Source organism: Dromaius novaehollandiae, unplaced genomic scaffold (genome assembly GCF_036370855.1).
Source record: "Dromaius novaehollandiae isolate bDroNov1 unplaced genomic scaffold, bDroNov1.hap1 HAP1_SCAFFOLD_111, whole genome shotgun sequence".
Classification (NCBI taxonomy): domain Eukaryota; kingdom Metazoa; phylum Chordata; class Aves; order Casuariiformes; family Dromaiidae; genus Dromaius; species Dromaius novaehollandiae.
In genome coordinates, this window is record NW_026991466.1 from 24,936 (window position 1) to 42,152 (window position 17,217).

The 17,217-nt window shown below is 76.0% G+C and overlaps 4 protein-coding genes across 5 annotated transcripts; 3 read left to right on the forward strand and 1 right to left on the reverse strand.

The window, feature by feature from the left end:
- The first annotated feature begins 291 nt into the window (after positions 1-291).
- Positions 292-3,805, forward strand: LOC135326683 (zinc finger protein 576-like). Its single transcript, XM_064504502.1, has 3 exons — positions 292-415; positions 1,057-1,197; positions 2,164-3,805. Exons 2-3 carry the CDS (start codon positions 1,065-1,067, stop codon positions 2,553-2,555), a joined length of 525 nt encoding a protein of 174 aa, XP_064360572.1. The 5' UTR covers positions 292-415; positions 1,057-1,064; the 3' UTR covers positions 2,556-3,805.
- A 440-nt stretch (positions 3,806-4,245) lies between these two features.
- LOC135326682 (zinc finger protein 48-like) lies at positions 4,246-7,267 on the reverse strand. Its single transcript, XM_064504501.1, has 4 exons — positions 7,124-7,267; positions 6,214-6,296; positions 5,639-5,737; positions 4,246-4,952 (listed from the first exon to the last, which is right to left on the reverse strand). Exons 1-4 carry the CDS (start codon positions 7,183-7,185, stop codon positions 4,402-4,404), a joined length of 795 nt encoding a protein of 264 aa, XP_064360571.1. The 5' UTR covers positions 7,186-7,267; the 3' UTR covers positions 4,246-4,401.
- Positions 7,212-10,690, forward strand: LOC135326681 (collagen alpha-1(I) chain-like). Of its 2 annotated transcripts, none has more exons than XM_064504499.1 (2): positions 7,212-7,923; positions 8,801-10,690. In XM_064504499.1, the coding sequence occupies exons 1-2, from the start codon at positions 7,401-7,403 to the stop codon at positions 10,495-10,497; spliced, it is 2,220 nt and encodes a 739-aa protein (XP_064360569.1). In that variant the 5' UTR covers positions 7,212-7,400; the 3' UTR covers positions 10,498-10,690. The 2 variants fall into 2 exon arrangements, with proteins under 2 accessions (XP_064360569.1, XP_064360570.1); XM_064504500.1 differs by having other exon boundaries at positions 7,836-8,278.
- A 542-nt stretch (positions 10,691-11,232) lies between these two features.
- Positions 11,233-16,632, forward strand: PLAUR (plasminogen activator, urokinase receptor). Its single transcript, XM_064504503.1, has 7 exons — positions 11,233-11,352; positions 12,343-12,447; positions 12,565-12,741; positions 13,400-13,561; positions 14,384-14,578; positions 15,411-15,539; positions 16,262-16,632. Exons 1-7 carry the CDS (start codon positions 11,304-11,306, stop codon positions 16,486-16,488), a joined length of 1,044 nt encoding a protein of 347 aa, XP_064360573.1. The 5' UTR covers positions 11,233-11,303; the 3' UTR covers positions 16,489-16,632.
- The last annotated feature ends 585 nt before the right edge of the window (positions 16,633-17,217 follow it).

Below are 17,217 nucleotides of genomic sequence, written 5' to 3' on the forward strand. Positions count from 1 at the left end.
CGCTCTCCTCCCTCCTGCCGCCATCACCGCCCTCGGGCCACGCCCCCGTCAGCTGACACGCTCCTCGCCCGCTGATTGGCGGAGTGCATCCCCGCCCCCTCCCGGGTCGCCGCGGGGGGGCGACGCTGTCGTCCCCTGCCGGCGGCGGCTTCGGAGCGCGGCACTGCGCATGTGCGGGGGAGCCAGGCCCTCCCACCTCGCGCGCATGCGCCCTGCGGCGCTGGGGTCCTCGCGGCGGCGCCGGGACGGTGAGGCTGCCCGCGCACGCGCCTGACCGCGAGGGAGGGAGCGGAGGGGGCTGCGCAGGCGCGCGCTCGGGCAGCCCCGGGCGGAAGCGCGCCGGGGTCCTGCGGGGGCCGCGCCGGAAGCCGGAAGGAGGCAACGGGGGGGGCGCGGAGAGCGGGAGCGAGAGCGAGTGAGTGCGGCGGGGGCCGCGGGGGCTTGTGGGAACGGGCTGGGGGCCTACGGGCACCGGGGGGGGTCCTGGGGGGGGGCCTACGGGGTCTCTATGGGGACTGTGAGGGGGCTATAGAGGCTCGAGGTGGAGTTATGGGGGGTCCTGGGGGCTATTGGGGGTCTGGGAGGGGTTGGGGGGGTTATTGGGGGCTTTGGGGGGTTATTGGGGGATTATCAGGGGTTTTGGGGGGGTTATTGGGGGGCTGGGAGGGGCTATTGGGAGCCTGGGGGGGTTATGAGGTCCCCTGGGGGGATATAGGGGCTCTGGGGGGGTCGTGGGGGCTGCTGGGAGGCGATTGTGGGTCTGGGGAGGATTAATGGCAGTCTGGGGAGGGCATTAAGGGCTCCCTATGGGGCCTGGGGGGTTACTGGGGGCTCGTGAGGCCTTAATGGGGGGTTGGGGGGGGCGAGGGGTCCCGGGGGGGGCTAATGGGGGTCTGAGGGGTTTTACTGGGGGTCTCTGGGGCCTGGGGGGGGCTGTTGGGGGGGTCCATGGGGGTGCTGGGGGGGTTATGGGGGTCCGGGGGGGTTATGGGGGGCTGGCGGGGGGGTTCTTGGGGGGCCTCGGGGGGCCCCAGCCCTGGCTGACGGCGGCCCCAGGCCCCGCCATGTCGCAGCCGCCGCCCTCGGAGCCGCCCGCGCCCCCCCCGGCCCCCCGGGCCCCCCCGGGGCCCCCAGCGCCCCCCTGTGGCCCCGCCCGGCCTGAGGCCCCCCCCGCACCCCGCTCCAAGGGCCCCGTCTGTGAGTGGGGCTGGGGGCGGGAGGGCTGGGGGTCGCGCCGGGGGTCAGGGGACTCTCTATGGGGAGCCTCGGGGGGGGGGGATGGCTGGGGGGCCCCGTGGGGTGGCGCTGAGGGGGGCGGGGGGCCTCGGGGGGGCCCTGGGGAGGGTGCTGGGTCCCCGTGGGGCGGCCGTGGGGCGATCTGTGGGTCCCTGCACGTTCCCAGGGGTCGATGGGGGGCTGGTGGGTCCCCGGGGGTGTCTGGGGGGCGTCGGTAGGTGGCTGTGGGTCCCTGTGGGTGGTCCTGGGGGGGTTGGTGGGTCCCTGTGGGTGGCCGTGGGTCCCCATTGGGGGTCCTGGGATGGTCAGTGGGTCCCTGGGGTGGCCGTGGGGTGGTCAGTGGGTCCCTGAGGTGGCCGTGGGTCCCCGTTGGGGGTCCTAGGGTGGCTATGGGTCCCCGTGGTGGCCATGGGGTGCTTCGTGGGTCCCCATTGGGGTCCTGGGGGGGTCGGTGGGTCCCCGAGGTGGCTGTGGGGTGGTCAGTGGGTCCCTGTGGTGGCCATGGGTGGTTGGTGGGTCCCTGACGTGGCCGTGGGTCCCCATTTGGGGGTCCCGGGGTGGTCAGTGGGTCCCCGAGGTGGCCGTGGGGTGGTCAGTGGGTCCCTGAAGTGGCCGTGGGTCCCCATGGGGGTCCTGGGGGGGTTGGAAGGTCCCTGAGATGGTGGGTGGGTCCCCGAGGTGGCTGTGGGTCCCCATTGCGGGTCCCGGGGTGGTCAGTGGGTCCCTGAAGTGGCCGTGGGTCCCCATGGGGGTCCTGGGGGGGTCGGAGGGTCCCCATGGGGGGTCCCGCGGTGGCCGTGGGGCGGTGGGCGGGTGGCTGCGGGCGCGCGGGGTCCCCCGGGGGGGCGGGGGCGGGGTGACGCTGCCGGTGCTGCCGCGGTGACGACGGTGCTGCCGCGGTGACGACGGTGCCGGTGTTGCCGGCAGACCGGGTGGGCTCGCGGCGGTGCCGGCGCTGCCTCATCACCTTCGCGGACGCGGGCTTCGCGGCGCGGCACGCCAAGCGCCAGCACCCGCGCGACTTCGCGGCGGCCGCCCTGCGCGGGGCCCTCTTCGTCTGCTTCGTCTGCGCCCGCCCCTTCGCCTCCTCCCCCGCCCTGCTGCGCCACCAGCGTGGCCACGCCCCCCGCCCCGCCCCGCCCCGCCGCCCCCCGGCCCCGCCCCGGCCCCGCCCCCCGCCCGCCCCGCCCCGCCGCCGCCCCGCCGCCGCCCCCGCCGGCCCCGCCCCCGCCTACGCCTGCACCGAGTGCGGCCGGGCCTTCGCCCGCGAGGGCGCCCTGCACCGCCACTACATCCGCCACGCCCGCGGCGAGCTCTGACGTCACCGCCGCCGCCTCTGACGTCAGCCCGGCGAGCTCTGGCGTCGCCGGGGCGAGGCCCGACGTCACCGTGACACCCGCGGCGAGCTCCCATTTCACCCCGGCGAGCTCTGGTGTCACCGCGGGGAGCTCTGGCGTCACCCCAGTGAGCTCCGATGTCACCGTGACACCCGCGGCGAGCTCCCATTTCACCCCGGCGAGCTCTGGTGTCACCGCGGGGAGCTCTGGCGTCACCCCAGTGAGCTCCGATGTCACCGTGACACCCGCGGCGAGCTCCGACTTCACCCCGGCGAGCTCTGGTGTCACCGCGGGGAGCTCTGATGTCACCCCAGTGAGCTCCGATGTCACCGTGACACCCGCGGCGAGCTCCCATTTCACCCCGGAGAGCTCTGGTGTCACCGCGGGGAGCTCTGGCGTCACCCCAGTGAGCTCCGATGTCACCGTGACACCCGCGGCGAGCTCCGACTTCACCCCGGCGAGCTCTGGTGTCACCGCGGGGAGCTCTGATGTCACCGCGATGCCCATGGTGAGCTCTGGCATCGTTATGGCAAGCCCTGATGTCACCCCAGCGAGCTCTGACATCACCGTGACACCCACGCTGAGCTCTGACATCACCGCGGCAAGCTCTGATGTCATCATGACACCTGCGACAAGCTCTGACATCTCTGCAGTGACCTTTGATATCATTGTGGCGAGCTCTGACATCACCATGGCAAGCTCTGATGTCGTCCTGGTGAACTCTGACATCACCATGACACCCATGGCAAGCTCTGATGTCACCACCATGAGCTCTGACACTGTCATGACATCGACCACGCTCGCAGCAAGCTCTGGCGTCGTGGTGACATCAGCACAACATCCACGATGAACCATGATGTCACGGTGACATCGTTGACACATCCACTACACCCACGGCGAGCTCAGCTGTGACGTGGCGACTGCTGTGACATCACAGTGACATCATGGCAACCACCATGATGTCACAACTGCTATGACGTCATGGTGACGGACACTACATTTGTGGGAGCTCCAACAGGTGACGGTGACCACCGTGGCGACCACTGCAACGTCACGGCAACGTCACGGCAACCGCCGCAACATCCGCCTGGCCCCGCCCCCCTCCATGGCTGGGGCCACTCAGGGGCGGGGCTAAGGGGGCGGGGCCAAGGGGCTCGGGGGCGGGGCCAAGGGAGGGGGCGGGGCCAAGGGGCTCCCTTGTGGGTCTGGAATAAACAAGCTGGAGCCTCTGAGCAGCTGTGATTGGTTCTTGGGGGGGGGGCGGGAGCTGACATGTCACTTCCTGTCCCAGCTCCTGCCCCGGGGCATTCTGGGAGCTGTAGTCCCTGCTCATGGGCAGGGCTGGGCTTGACATCACAGCTGCTAGCTCTGACGTCATCAGTCAAGGACACACACCCCACCCCCCCAGTTACAGCAAGCCTGGAGAATGTGACATCACCACTGATGTACAAGTGACGTCAGAGCTGTGAGCAATGATGTCACGATGACATCATGGCTGCAGGGAAGAGCCCCGTCCCGTCCCGTCCCACCCTCCCCAGCCCTGGGCAGTGACATCACAGTGACATCACACCCGCTTGGGGCGGGGGGAGAGGGGAGCAGCCCCTCCCGCCCCCTCCGTGACGTCACGGCCGGCCCCGATGACATCAGCGCGGCGCAAGCAGAGCCGGGACCCGGCGGGGCCGAAGGGCGTTTATTGGGCGGCCCCGGCGCCGCCTCTCGCGACACGGCCCAGCGTCACGGCGCCTCGTCACGTGTCGCCGCGCGTCCCGGCGTGTCGCGGCGTGTCGCGGCGTGTCGCGACGCGTCGTCGCGCGGGGCGGGGGCGGGGTCAGAGCTCGCCGCGGGCGTGCAGCATGTAGTGCTCGTGGAGGTCTGCGACGAGGCCGAAGGCGCCGGGGCACTCGGTGCACTGGTAGGGGGGCCGGGGGGGCGCGGGGGGGCGGCGGGGGCGCCCGGGGGGGCTGCGGCGGCGGCCGTGCTCGCAGCGGTGGGCGCCCAGGGCCGCCGGCGCCCCGAAGCCCAGCCCGCACTCGGCGCAGATGTAGTGGAAGGGCCCCCGCGGCGCGGGGGGGGCGGCGGGGGGGGCCGGGGGGGGCGCGCGGGGGGGCCCCGGGGGGCGCCCGGGCCCCGGCGGCCGCTTGCGGCCCACGTGGTAGCTGCGATGCACCTTGAGCGCCCGCGAGGTGCCGAAGCCCCGGCCGCACTCGGGGCACTCGTGCCACTCCGCCGCCCCCCCCCGCGCCCCCCCGCCGCCGCCCCCGCCCCCCCCGCCGCCCCCCCCCTCGGCGCCGCCCCCCGGCCCCCGGCCCGGCCCCGGCGACGACGACGACGACGACGCTGCTGCCGCCGCTGCCGCTCGCTCCCGGCTCCGCGGGGTCCCTGCCGGCACCGCAGCGCGTCACCGCGGCACCCAGGGGCCCAGGCGTCCGGGGGTGGCTACACCCCCCCCCCCCCCAACCGCCGAGGGGCCCAGGCGTCCGGGAATGGCACCCACCAGGGGCCCAGGCGTCCGGGGGTGGCTACACCCCTCCCCAATGAGGGGCCCAGGCGTCCGGGAATGGCACCCACCAGGGGCCCAGGCGTCCGGGAATGGCACCCACCAGGGGCCCAGGCGTCCGGGGGTGGCTACACCCCCCCCCCCCAACCGCCGAGGGGCCCAGGCGTCCGGGAATGGCACCCGCCAGGGGCCCAGGCGTCCGGCAGCAGCACCTCCCCCCCAACCACCGAGGGGCCCAGGCGTCCGGGAGCCAATCCCCCACCCCCCGGGGGCCCAGGCGTCCGGGAATGGCACCCTCCCCCCCCCCCCCCCCAAAAAAGGGACCCAGGCGTCCAGGAGCGTCACTGCCCCCCTCCCCCAAGGGGCCCAAGCGTCCGGGTGCAGCACCCACAGAGGGGCCCAGGCGTCCGGACCTGGCACCCGCCAAGGGGCCCTGGTGTCCCCCCCCCCGCCCCACGGAGGGGCCCTGGCGTCCGGGCTCCCCCTCCCCCACCCTGAGGGGCCCCGGTGTCCCCCCCCGCCTCACAGAGGGCCCCCCCCCCTGAGGGGCCCCGGCGTCCGGGCGCACCTGCGTAGCCGTTGGCGGAGGGCGTGGGGGGGCCGCTGTCCCCCGACGACACCGACGTCGCCTCCGACTCGTCCTCGTCCTCCGGCAGCTCCGGCAGCCCTGGGGGGGGGGGGGGGGTTAGTGTGGGGGGGCCCTGGAACGCCCCGGAACACCCCGGAATGCCCCAAAAAGCCGCAAAATGCCCCCAAACCACCCAAAATGCCCTGAATCACCCCAAAACACCCCAAAATGCCCCAAAACGCCCCAAACCTTCCCCATAATGTCCCAAACTGCCCCAAAGCCACCTCAAAGAACCCCAAATCTGCCCCAAAATGCCGCCAAAACACCCTGAAACCATCCCAAAACACCCTGAACTGCCCCAAAACGTCCCCAAAACGGCCTGAAACTGCCCCGAAACGCCCTGAGCTGCCCCGAAATGCCCTCAAATGCCCCAAAACACCCTGCACCAGCCCGAACTGCCCCGAAAGGCCCCGAACGGCCCCCAAGTGCCCCAGATCCACCCGAAATCACCCCGAATCACCCCAAATGCCCCGAACGGCCCCGAACGGCCCCAACCGCCGCCGCCCCCCGCTCACCGGCGCCGCCTCCCTCGTCGTCCTCGAAGGCGCCGTCGCCCCCGGCCTCCCCCGGCTGCGGCCCCTCCGCCATCGTCGCTGCTCTGCGGCACCGGGGGGGGGGGGGGTTACCCACAATGCACCGGGGCCAGGGACACCCACAATGCACTGGGGCGACCCATGATGCACCAGTGCCGGGGGGGGGCGCCAGGGACCCAGGATGCACCAGGGTGGCGGGGGGGGGGGTGTTACCCACCATGCACCGGGGTGACCCACAATGCACCGGGGCTGTGGGGCACCGGGCTGGGGCACTACCCATGATGCACCGGGGCAGGAGTTGCCCATGATGCACTAGGGCAGTGCGACCCACAATGCACCGGGGTGGCGGTTACCCAGGATGCACTGGGGCGGGGGGGGCCCCACAGCGCACAGGGGTGGCCCACAATGCACTGGGGTGGGGGGGCAGGCTGGGGGGGGTGACCCACAATGCACTGGGATGGGGTGGGGGGGCTGGGGGGTGACCCACAATGCACTGGGGCAGGGGTTACCCATGGTGCACCGGGGCAGGGTCATGGGGGGCCCCACAATGCACCGCGGGGGGGGGGGGTAAAGCAGCTGGGGGGGTGGCAGGGGGTTACCCAGGATGCACCGCGGTGGGGGCCCCACAATGCACCGGGGTGACTGGGGGGGGCCCACAATGCACCGCGGTGGGGCCGTAGGGCCCGGGGGGGGGGGTCGGTCGGGCGCGGCCCCACAATGCAGCGGGGCCGTAGGGCCCGGGGGGGCGGGGCCTGCCCAGCATGCACCGGGGCCGGGGCAATATGGGCCGGGCGGGGGGGGGGTTGCGGGGGGGGGGGGAGGGAGGAGGGGGCCCGGCCCCACAATGCCCCGCGCGCCCCCACAATGCCCCGCGCGCCGCCGCCCCACTCACCGCCGCGGCGGGGCCTGTCGGGGGTGCCGGTCCCGTCCCGCCGCCGCCGCCGCGCTGCGCATGCGCGCACGGGGGGGCGGGGCCCGGCGCCGCCCCGCCCCTCCCCGCCCCCTGCGCCTGCGCGGCGCCGCGACGCGCTGCGCCTGCGCGGGAGGCACCAACCCCCCCCCCCCCCCCCCCCGCGCCGTGGGGCCGCCCCGCCCGGCAGGGGGCGCCGGACGCCTGGGCCCCTGGTGGGGGGGGGGATCGGGGGGGTCCCGGACGCCTGGGCCCCTGAATGGGGGGTGAAATGGGGGTCCCGGACGCCTGGGCCCCCCCCGGGGGTGGGTCCCGGACGCCTGGGCCCCCTGGCAAGGGGGTAAATGGGGGTCCCGGACACCTGGGCCCCTCGGACGCCTGGGCCCCCCAATGGGGGGGTAAATGGGGGTCCCGGACGCCTGGGCCCCTCGGACGCCTGGGCCCCCTGCGGCTCGGCGCTCCGGCTCCCCATGGCGGCAGGGTCAGGCAGCGGCCGGCGGGACCCAGGCGTCCGAGGGGCCCAGGTGTCCGAGCCCACGCAGGCAGCGGTTTCGGCGGAGGCGGCGGCAGCTCCCGGACACCTGGGCCCCCGGCACGTGGCCGCCCTCGGGCCTCAGGTGCGGCCGTCGCCGCCCGGAGCCGAGACAAACAACCGCCCACGGGGCTGAAAGTGGGGCAGCCCCGGACGCCGGGGCCCCCCGGACGCCTGGGCCCCCCCCCCGGACGCCTGGGCCCCCCCAGTCCCCTGACCCCCCCCCCCCGGACGCCTGGGCCCCTCTCAGGTGAGGAGGCACCGAGAGCGATGGGGGTCAGGTGGGAGGAAGCAGCGGGGGCGGCAGCTCCCGGACGCCTGGGCCCCGTGGCCGGGGCGCCCCGGATGCCTGGGCCCGTCGGGGCGGAGGTGACGGGGGCCCAGGCGTCCGGGGGCGGCGGCCCGGCCGCATTCCTGGGCCCCGCCAGCCGCCGCCCCCCCCCCCCCGCTAATTGCCGCTAATGAGGGGCCGGGAGCCCATAAAGGGGGCCCGGACGCCTGGGCCCCCCCGGCGGCGGCGGCGACGACGATGCAGCGAGTCCTGGGGCTGCTGGTGCTGGGCGCCCTCCTGACGGGCGGCGCGCCCGGACGCCTGGGCCCGCGGGGTGAGGGGGCTCGGACGCCTGGGCCCCTTGGGGTGGGGGAGGGAGGGGGGCCTGGACGCCTGGGCCCCTTGGGGAGGGGGAGGGAGGGGGCTCGGACGCCTGGGCCCCTCAGGGTGGGGGTAGCCCGGACGCCTGGGCCCCTTGGGGAGAGGGAGGGGGGCCCGGACGGCTGGGCCCGTGGGGTGAGGGGGCTCGGACGCCTGGGCCCCTTGGGGGGAAGGGAGGGGGGGCCCGGACGCCTGGGCCCCTTGGGGAGGGGGAGGGAGGGGGCTCGGACGCCTGGGCCCCTCAGGGTGGGGGTAGCCTGGACGCCTGGGCCCCTCGGGATGAGGGGGGGGCCCGGACACCTGGGCCCCTTTTGGGGGGGGGGGGCAGAACCTGGGCCCCCTGAGTGGGGGGAGTGGGGCAGGACGCCTGGGCCCCTGGGTGGGGGGGTAGTGGGGGCACCCGGACGCCTGGGCCCCTGATGGGGGGGTGTCCGGGGGGGGGGGCGGTGGCAGCCGGTGACCCTCCTCTCCGCAGGTTCCCGCGGGGCCGGCGCCCCCCCGGCCCCCCCCCGGCCCCCCCCCGGCTGCCCCACGCAGGGGACGCGGGGACCCGGCGCCACCGCGGCGCTTGGGGACACCGGGACCGTCACCGCGGCCCATGGAGGTGACAAGACGGTGGCCGGACACGGGGACGTCTTCATGGAGGGGACACCGGGACCCGGTGCCGCCGCGGTGGCCGGGGACACGGGGACCGTCACCGCGGCCTACGGAGGGGACGTGACCGCGGCAGGACACGTCACCGCGTCCCAGGTTGGGGACAGCGGCGCGGTGGCCTGTGACAACGGTGTCCTCATGGAGGGACCCGGTGTCACCACGGCCCGGGGAGGGGACACGGAGGCGGCGGCCGGAGGCGGCGGCGTCCCCACGCAGGGACCCGGTGCCACCGCCGCGGTGACAGGGGACGCGGGGACCCCCGTCACCACGGTCTGCGGCCGGGACGTGGCGGTGGGACGTGTCACCGCGGCCCGGGGAGGGGACACGGACGCGGTGGCCAACGATGGTGACGTCGTCATGGAGGGGACAGAGGAACCTGGTGCCACCACGGTGGTTGGGGACACGGTGGGACACGTCACCGCATCCCAGGGAGGGGACACGGATGCGGTGGCCAACGATGGTGACGTCTTTGTGGAGGGGACACAGGGACCCGGTGCCACCACGGCGGTTGGGGACACGGTGGGACACGTCACCGCGTCCCAGGGAGGGGACACGGATGCGGTGGCCAACGATGGTGATGTCGTCATGGAGGGGACAGAGGAACCTGGTGCCACCACGGCGGTTGGGGACACGGTGGGACACGTCACCGCGGCCCAGGGAGGGGACACGGAGGCGGTGGCCAACGATGGTGACGTCTTTGTGGAGGGGACGCAGGGACCCGGTGCCACCACGGTGCCAGGGGACATTGGGACCGCTGTCACCGCGGTCCAGGCCATGGACATGGTGGCACACGTCACCACGTCCCAGGGAGGGGACAGGGTCGCAGCGGCCACCAACGGTGACGTCCCCATGGAGGGGACGCAGGGACCCGGTGCCACCGCGGCGGTTGGGGACACCGTGACCCCCGTCACCCAGATCCACCCCCTGGACACGGTGGGACGTGTCACCGCGGCCCAGGGAGGGGACACGGACGCGGGGGCCAACGACGGTGGCATCTTTGCGGAGGGACCCGGTGCCACCACGGTGCCAGGGGACACCGCGACCCCCGTCACCACGTCCCAGGGAGGGGACACGAACACGGCGGCCACCAACGGTGACGTCCCCGCGGAGGGGACGCAGCGACCGGGTGCCACCGCGGCGGTTGGGGACACCGGGACCCCCGTCACCGCGTGCCAAGGGGGGGACACGGAGGCGGTGGCCGATGCCACCTTCGCGGAGGGGACGCGGGGACCCGGTGCCGCCACCGCGGCCCCCCCCGTCCCCGCGACCCCCCCCGTCCCCACGTCCCCCAGGGGCCTCAGGGAGGCGGCGGGGCCCGGGGACGCCTGGGCCCCCCTGGTCACCCTCCCGCCCCCCCCCGGGGCCCCCCCCGGCCGCTTCCCCGTGACGCTGCCCCGGCGCCCCCCCGCCTCGCCCCCCCCCGCCGCCACCGCCGGCGCCTTCGGCCTCGGGGCCCCCCTCTCCCCCCCCCTCCTCCTCCTCCTCCTCGGGCCCCTCCTGGCCGCCCTCCTCCACTGACCCCCCCCCCAGGGGCCCAGGCGTCCGGGAAGGGCCCAGGCGTCCGGGAGGGGCCCAGGCGTCCGGGCCCCCCCCCCCAATATTTATTGCCGCCCCGCCGCTCCCCGCGTGCTTCGCGTGTTCTTCACGTGTCCTTAGCGTGTTCCTGGCGTGTCCGAGCCGTGTCGCGGCCCAATAAAGCCCTGCGAAGGGACCGGCTGCCTCCGCCTCCTTTATTTGGGGGGGGGGAGAGGGGTGCCCGGACGCCTGGGTCCCTCAGCCCCACCCCCCCCCCCCAGGGGCCCAGGCGTCCGGCTCCCCCCCCCCCCAGCCCCATTTTGTAACTTCTTTCTGCAGAAACAGGATCTGCCGGGAAGAGAAAGGGGAACCGGGGGCCCAGGCGTCCGGGGGCTCCCCCCCCCCCCGGGGGGCCCAGGCGTCTGGGATCACCACACACCAGAGGGGCCCAGGCGTCCGGGGGCTCCTGCTCATGAGGGGCCCAGGTGTCCGGGGACTCCCCCTCCCCCCCCAAGGGGCCCAGGCGTCTGGGTGCCCTCGCCCCCCCCCCCGCCACCTGCAAGGGGCCCAGGCGTCCGGGGGCTCCCCACACCAGCGGGCCCAGGCGTCCGGCTGCCCCTCTCCCCCCCCATGGCGGGAACGCAGGCGTCCAGAGCGGGGGGGGGCCCGGTGCCAGGACGCCTGGGCCCGTCCACCCCGTCGGGGGGGGGGGGGGGGGGAGCGGGGGGGCTGGGCGGTCTCCCGGACGCCTGGGCCCGTTTCCGGCCAGCGGCTATAAGGCGGCAGCGGGGGCGGGGGCGGCTGCGGCCATGGGGCCGGCGCGGGGCTGGGCGCTGCTGGCGGTGCTGCTGCTGCCAGGTACCGGACGCCGGGGCCCCTCGGACGCCGGGGCCCCCCGGGGCGGGGGGGGGGGGGGGGGAGCTGGGCAGGGGCCACTCGGACGCCTGGGTCCCCCGGGGGGGGAGTGGGAGCTGGGCTGGGGGGGCACCGGGACGCCTGGGCCCCTCGGACACCTGGGCCCCTCGGACGCCTGGGCCCCTTGGGGCAGGACAGGGCTGCCCGGACGCCTGGGCCCCTTGGACGCCTGGGCCCCTTGGACGCCTGGGCCCCTTGGGGCAGGACAGGGCTGCCCGGACGCCTGGGCCCCTCGGACACCTGGGCCCCCTGGGGCAGGACAGGGCTGCCCGGATGCCTGGGCCCCCCCGGACACCTGGGCCCCCCCCGGACTCCTGGGCCCCTCAGGACGCCTGGGCCCTTCCCGGGGGGGGGGGGGCAAGTGCTGCCCAGCAGGAGGCGCTCGGACGCCTGGGCCCCCCCAAGGGGAAGTGTGCTGGCCGGGGGGGGGGGGGGGGAGACACGTCCCGGACGCCTGGGCCCCTTGCGGTGGGGGGGGGGGGCTGAGTCAGGCAGGATGTGGCCGGGGGGGGGGGGGGTGAATCACGTCCCGCAGGTGGGGGGGGGCGGGGGGGGCGCTTCCTCCCCGTGAGTCACCCCGGACGCCTGGGCCCCTCTGCGGCTGCGGGGGGGGGGGGGAAGAGCAGGAGTCCCCGGACGCCTGGGCCCTCCTTGTGGGGGGGGAATCCCCGGACGCCTGGGCCCCTCGGGGAGGTGTGAAGAGACTCACCCGGGTCCCCCGGGACGCCTGGGCCCCCCCTGTTTCCCCGGGACGCCTGGGCACCCCCCCCGGACGCCTGGGCCCCTCGGGACGCCTGGGCCCCTCCCCGGACGCCTGGGCCCCCCCTGCTTCCCCGGGACGCCTGGGCACCTCGGGACGCCTGGGCCCCCCCCCTTTCTCCCCGGGCCCCCCCCCGGACGCCTGGGCCCCCCCGGACGCCTGGGCCCCCGCAGGGAGCTGCCTGCGCTGCCTGCAGTGCGCGGACGAGGCCTGCGCGCCGGTGACGTGCGCGGCGCACGAGAGCCGCTGCCGCGCGACGCTGCTGACGACGGTGGACGGTGAGGTCACGTGCGCGGGGGGGTCACGTGCGCGGGGGGGGTCACGTGCGGGGGGCGGGTCACGCGCGCGGGGTCAGGGGTCAGGCCCCGCCCCCTGACGCCGCCGCCATGTCGCAGAGCCGCCGCGGGCGCCGCGGGAGCTGCGGCGGGAGGAGCGTGGCTGTGCGCCCGCCCCCGCCGGCGACGTCAGCGGCAACGTCAGCGCCTCCGTCACGTTCCGCTCGCGCGGGCAGCTGGTGACGCTGCAGGAGCTGCTCTGCGCCGGCGACCTGTGCAACGGCGGCCCCGCCCCCCGTGAGCGCCCCCCCTCCCCCCCCGGACGCCTGGGCCCCTTGGGGGACGCCTGGGCCCCTGGGGGGGAGGGGGGACGCCTGGGCCCCTGGGGGGGGGATGCCCGGACGCCTGGGCCCCTTGGGGGATGCCCGGACACCTGGGCCCCTTGGGGGGTGAGGGGACACCTGGGCCCCTGGGGGGGAGATGCCCGGACGCCTGGGCCCCTTGGGGGGGGATGCCCGGACGCCTGGGCCCCTGGGGGGTGGTTTTGGGGGACGCCTGGGCCCCTGGGGGGGGGGATCCCCGGACGCCTGGGCCCCTGGGGGGACGCCTGGGCCCCTGGGGGGGAGGGGGGACGCCTGGGCCCCTGAGGGATGCCTGGACACCTGGGCCCCTTGGGGGGACGCCTGGGCCCCTGGGGGGGGGATGCCCGGACGCCTGGGCCCCTGGGGGGGAGGGGGGACGCCTGGGCCCCTGGGGGATGCCTGGGCCCCTTGGGGGGTGAGGGGACACCTGGGCCCCTGAGGGGGAGATGCCTGGACGCCTGGGCCCCTTGGGGGATGCCTGGGCCCCTGGGGGGGTTGCTCGGACACCTGGGCCCCCTGGGGGGGGTGCAGAGGGCCGGGTGCCGTGGCTGAGCCGGACGCCTGGGCCCCCCCCGGACGCCTGGGCCCCGCAGGGCCCCGCGCCCACCCCAGCGCCGCCCTCGAGTGCTTCACCTGCGACGACGGTGACGACGGTGACGACGGCGACGGCTCCTGCTCGGGCCCCGCCCTGGGGCGGCTGCGCTGCCCCGACCCCCGCGACCGCTGCCTGGCGCTGACGCTGCGCCTGGGCCCCGGTGAGCCGGACGCCTGGGCCCCTGGGGGCGGGGGGGGCTGGGGGGGACACCTGGGCCCCGGGGAGCCGGACGCCTGGGCCCCTGGGGGCGGGGGGGGCTGGGGGGGACACCTGGGCTCCGGGGAGCCGGACGCCTGGGCCCCTGGGGGCGGGGGGGGGCTGGGGGGGACGCCTGGGCCCTGGGGAGCCGGACGCCTGGGCCCCTGGGGGCGGGGGGGGGCTGGGGGGGACGCCTGGGCCCCGGGGAGCCGGACGCCTGGGCCCCTGGGGGCGGGGGGGGGCTGGGGGGGACGCCTGGGCCCCTTTCCCGGACTCCTGGGTCCCTTCTCAGACACCAAGGCCCCACCGGTCACCCGGACACCTGGGCCCATGGGGGGGGGGCGCCTGGCGCAAGCCCTTGAGGGGGGGAGCAGGGGGGTTTCCCCGGACGCCTGGGCCCTCACCCGGACGCCTGGGCCCGCAGGGGGGCTCCCCGGGACGCCTGGGCCCGCAGGGGGGCTCACCCGGACACCTGGGCCCGCAGGGGGGCTCACCCGGACGCCTGGGCCCACGGGGGGGCTCCCCGGGACGCCGGGGCCCGCGGGGGGGCTCACCCGGACGCCGGGGCCCGCAGGGGGGCTCACCCGGACGCCTGGGCCCGCAGGGGGGCTCACCCGGACGCCGGGGCCCGCAGGGGGGCTCACCCGGACGCCGGGGCCCGCAGGGGGGCTCACCCGGACGCCGGGGCCCGCAGGGGGGCTCACCCGGACGCCGGGGCCCTCAGGGGGGCTCACCCGGACGCCGGGGCCCGCAGGGGGGCTCACCCGGACGCCGGGGCCCGCAGGGGGGCTCACCCGGACGCCTGGGCCCGCAGGGGGGCTCACCCGGACGCCGGGGCCCGCGGGGGGGGGCCGCCTGGCGCAGGCGCTGCGGGGCTGCGGACGCCTGGGCCCCTGCCGGGGGCTGCTGGGGCTGGACACGGGGCAGAGCCTGCGGCTGGCGCGGTGCTGCGAGGGCTCCGGCTGCAACGGGCAGCCCGGTACGGGGGCACTGGGGGCACTGGGAGGGACTGGGAGGGACTGGGAGTGTGGGGGGGGCTGGGGGGGACTGGGACGGGGGGGATTGGGGGCACTGGGATGGACTGCGGAGGACTGGGAGCACTGGGAGGGGGGAATGGGGAGCACTGGGGGAGATTGGGATGGGCTGGGATGGACTGGGAGTGCGGGGGGGACTGGAGGGCACTGGGGGGTGGGGATTGGGGGCACTGGGATGGACCGCAGAGGACTGGGAGCACTGGGATGGGAGGATCGGGGGCACTGGGACAGACTGGGGGGGACTGGGGGACCGGGGCAGGGGAGACTGGGGGCACTGGGACGGAGTGCGGAGGACTGGGAGCACTGGGAGCGGAGGATTGGGGGCACTGGGGGGGACTGGGAGGGACTGGGACGAGGGGGATTGGGAGCACTGGAATGGACTGGGGAGGCCTGGGGGAACTGGGGAGGGCTAGGATGGGGGCACTGGGGACACTGGGGTGGGGGGATTAGGGGTACTGGGAGCACTGGGGTGGGGGGCTGGGCACACTGGGGGGACTGGGGACACTGGGATGGGAGGTTTGGGGACGCTGGAGATGACTGGAGAAGACTGGGATGAACTGGGATGGACTGGAGAACTGAGACAGGAGGTACTGGGAGAACTGGGAAGGAGAACTGAGAGGCTGGGGAGGCCCATTTGGGGGGCACTGGGAGGACTGGGAGGGCCTGGGGCTCACTGGGGGGGCGCCGGGCTGTGCTGGGGCGGCCGTGGCCCCGTACTGGTGCGCACTGGTTTGTACTGGTGTGCACTGGTTTATACTGGTGTCACCCCCCCCCCAGAGGAGCCCGGGGCCCCCAACGGCGCCTGGTGCCTGGGCTGCGAGGGCCCCGCGCCCCACGGCTGCGCCCCACGGCCGCTGGCCTGCCGGGGGGCCCTGACCCACTGCGCCCTGGTCTGGGGCACCCACGGTACGGGGGGGCTATGGGGGGAGTTCTATGGGGCTGGGGGGTCTATGGGGCTGGGGGGTCTATGGGGCTGGGGGCAGCTGTGGGGCAGCCATGGGTCTCAGCACCCCCCCGTCCCCCCCCAGATGCCTCCGGGGACGCCTGGGCCCTTCGGGGCTGCTATGGGGTTGGGGGGGGATCTATGGGGCTGGGGGGCTCCTATGGGGCTGGGGGCGGCTGTGGGGCAGCCGTGGGTCTCACCGCCCCCCCGTCCCCCCCCCAGACGCCTCCGGGGACGCCTGGGCCCTTCGGGGCTGTTATGGGGCTGGGGGGATCTATGGGGCTGGGGGGGGATCTATGGGTCTGGGGGCAGCTGTGGGTCTCACCACCCCCCTGTCCCCCCCCCAGACGCCTCCAGGGACGCCTGGGTCCTTTGGGGCTCTTCTAGGGCTGGGGGGATCTGTGGGGCTGGGGGCAGCCGTGGGTCTCACTGTCCCCCCGTCCCCCCCCAGACGCCTCCGGGGATGCCTGGGCCCTTCGGGGCTGCTATGGGTCTGGGGGGGATCTGTGGGTCTGGGGGGGATCTGTGGGGCTGGGGGGGATCTATGGGGCTGGGGGGGAATCTATGGGGCTGGGGTGATCTATGGGGCTGGGGGCAGCTGTGAGGCAGCCATGGGGGATCTATGGGGCTGGGGGCAGCCGTGGGGCAGCCGTGGGTCTCACCGCCCCCCCGTCCCCCCCCCCAGACGCCTCCGGGGACGCCTGGGCCCTTCGGGGCTGCGCCACGCAGGCCTGGTGCGAGGCCGGGGCCCCCCTGGGGCTGGGGGGACTCCTGGGCCCCCCCCGCTGCTGCCAGGGGCCCCTCTGCAACCGCCTCCCCGGGGACCCCCCGGACGCCGGGGCCCCCCGGGCCGCCCCCCCCCCGGCCCTCGGCCTCCTCCTCCTCCTCGGAGCCGCCGTCGCCGCCGCCTAGGACGCCTGGGCCCCCCCGGACGCCTGGGCCCCCCCCGGACGCCTGGGCCCCTTCACCAGCACCCCCTCAGCGATGGGGCCGGCCCCCTCCCCCCCCCCCAATTTTTGCCTTATTTATGGTTAATTAAAACATGTTAATTTATTATTCTGCTGCCTGGTGCTTGGGGGGGGGGGCGGGGAGCACCCGGACACCTGGGCCCCTTTGGGGGGGGGTCCCGGATGCCTGGGCCCTTTGGGGGGGGAGGGAGGGGGTTCTCGGACGCCTGGGCCCCTCCCCAGCCATGCTGCCCCCCCCCCCCCCCCCCCGCCGCCGCCATGGCAGGGGCCCAGGCGTCCGGGCTGCCCCCGCGCCTAGCCCTGCCCCGGGGGCCCAGGCGTCCGGGCGCTGCCGTGGGGTGACTCACGGGGGGGGGGGGGTGAGTCAGCCGCTCCCCACTTCCGGGGGGGCCGTGGGGCAGGATGGGGGGCTGCTGTGGGGCAGGGCTGGGCCTGGGAGGGGGGGGTCCTTGGGGGGTGCTATGGGGCTGGGGGGGGTGGCTGTGGGGCAGCCATGGGGCAGCCGTGGACATCATGGTGGCCGTGGGGCGGGGGGGGCACTGGGGGGTGCTATGGGGCTGGGGGCAGCCGTGGGGCAGCCGTGGGGCAGCCATGTTGCCGTGGGGCAGGAAGGCCGGGGCGGGGAGGGGCAGACGTCCTGGTGCCGTGGGGCAGCCGTGGGGTGGGGAAACCC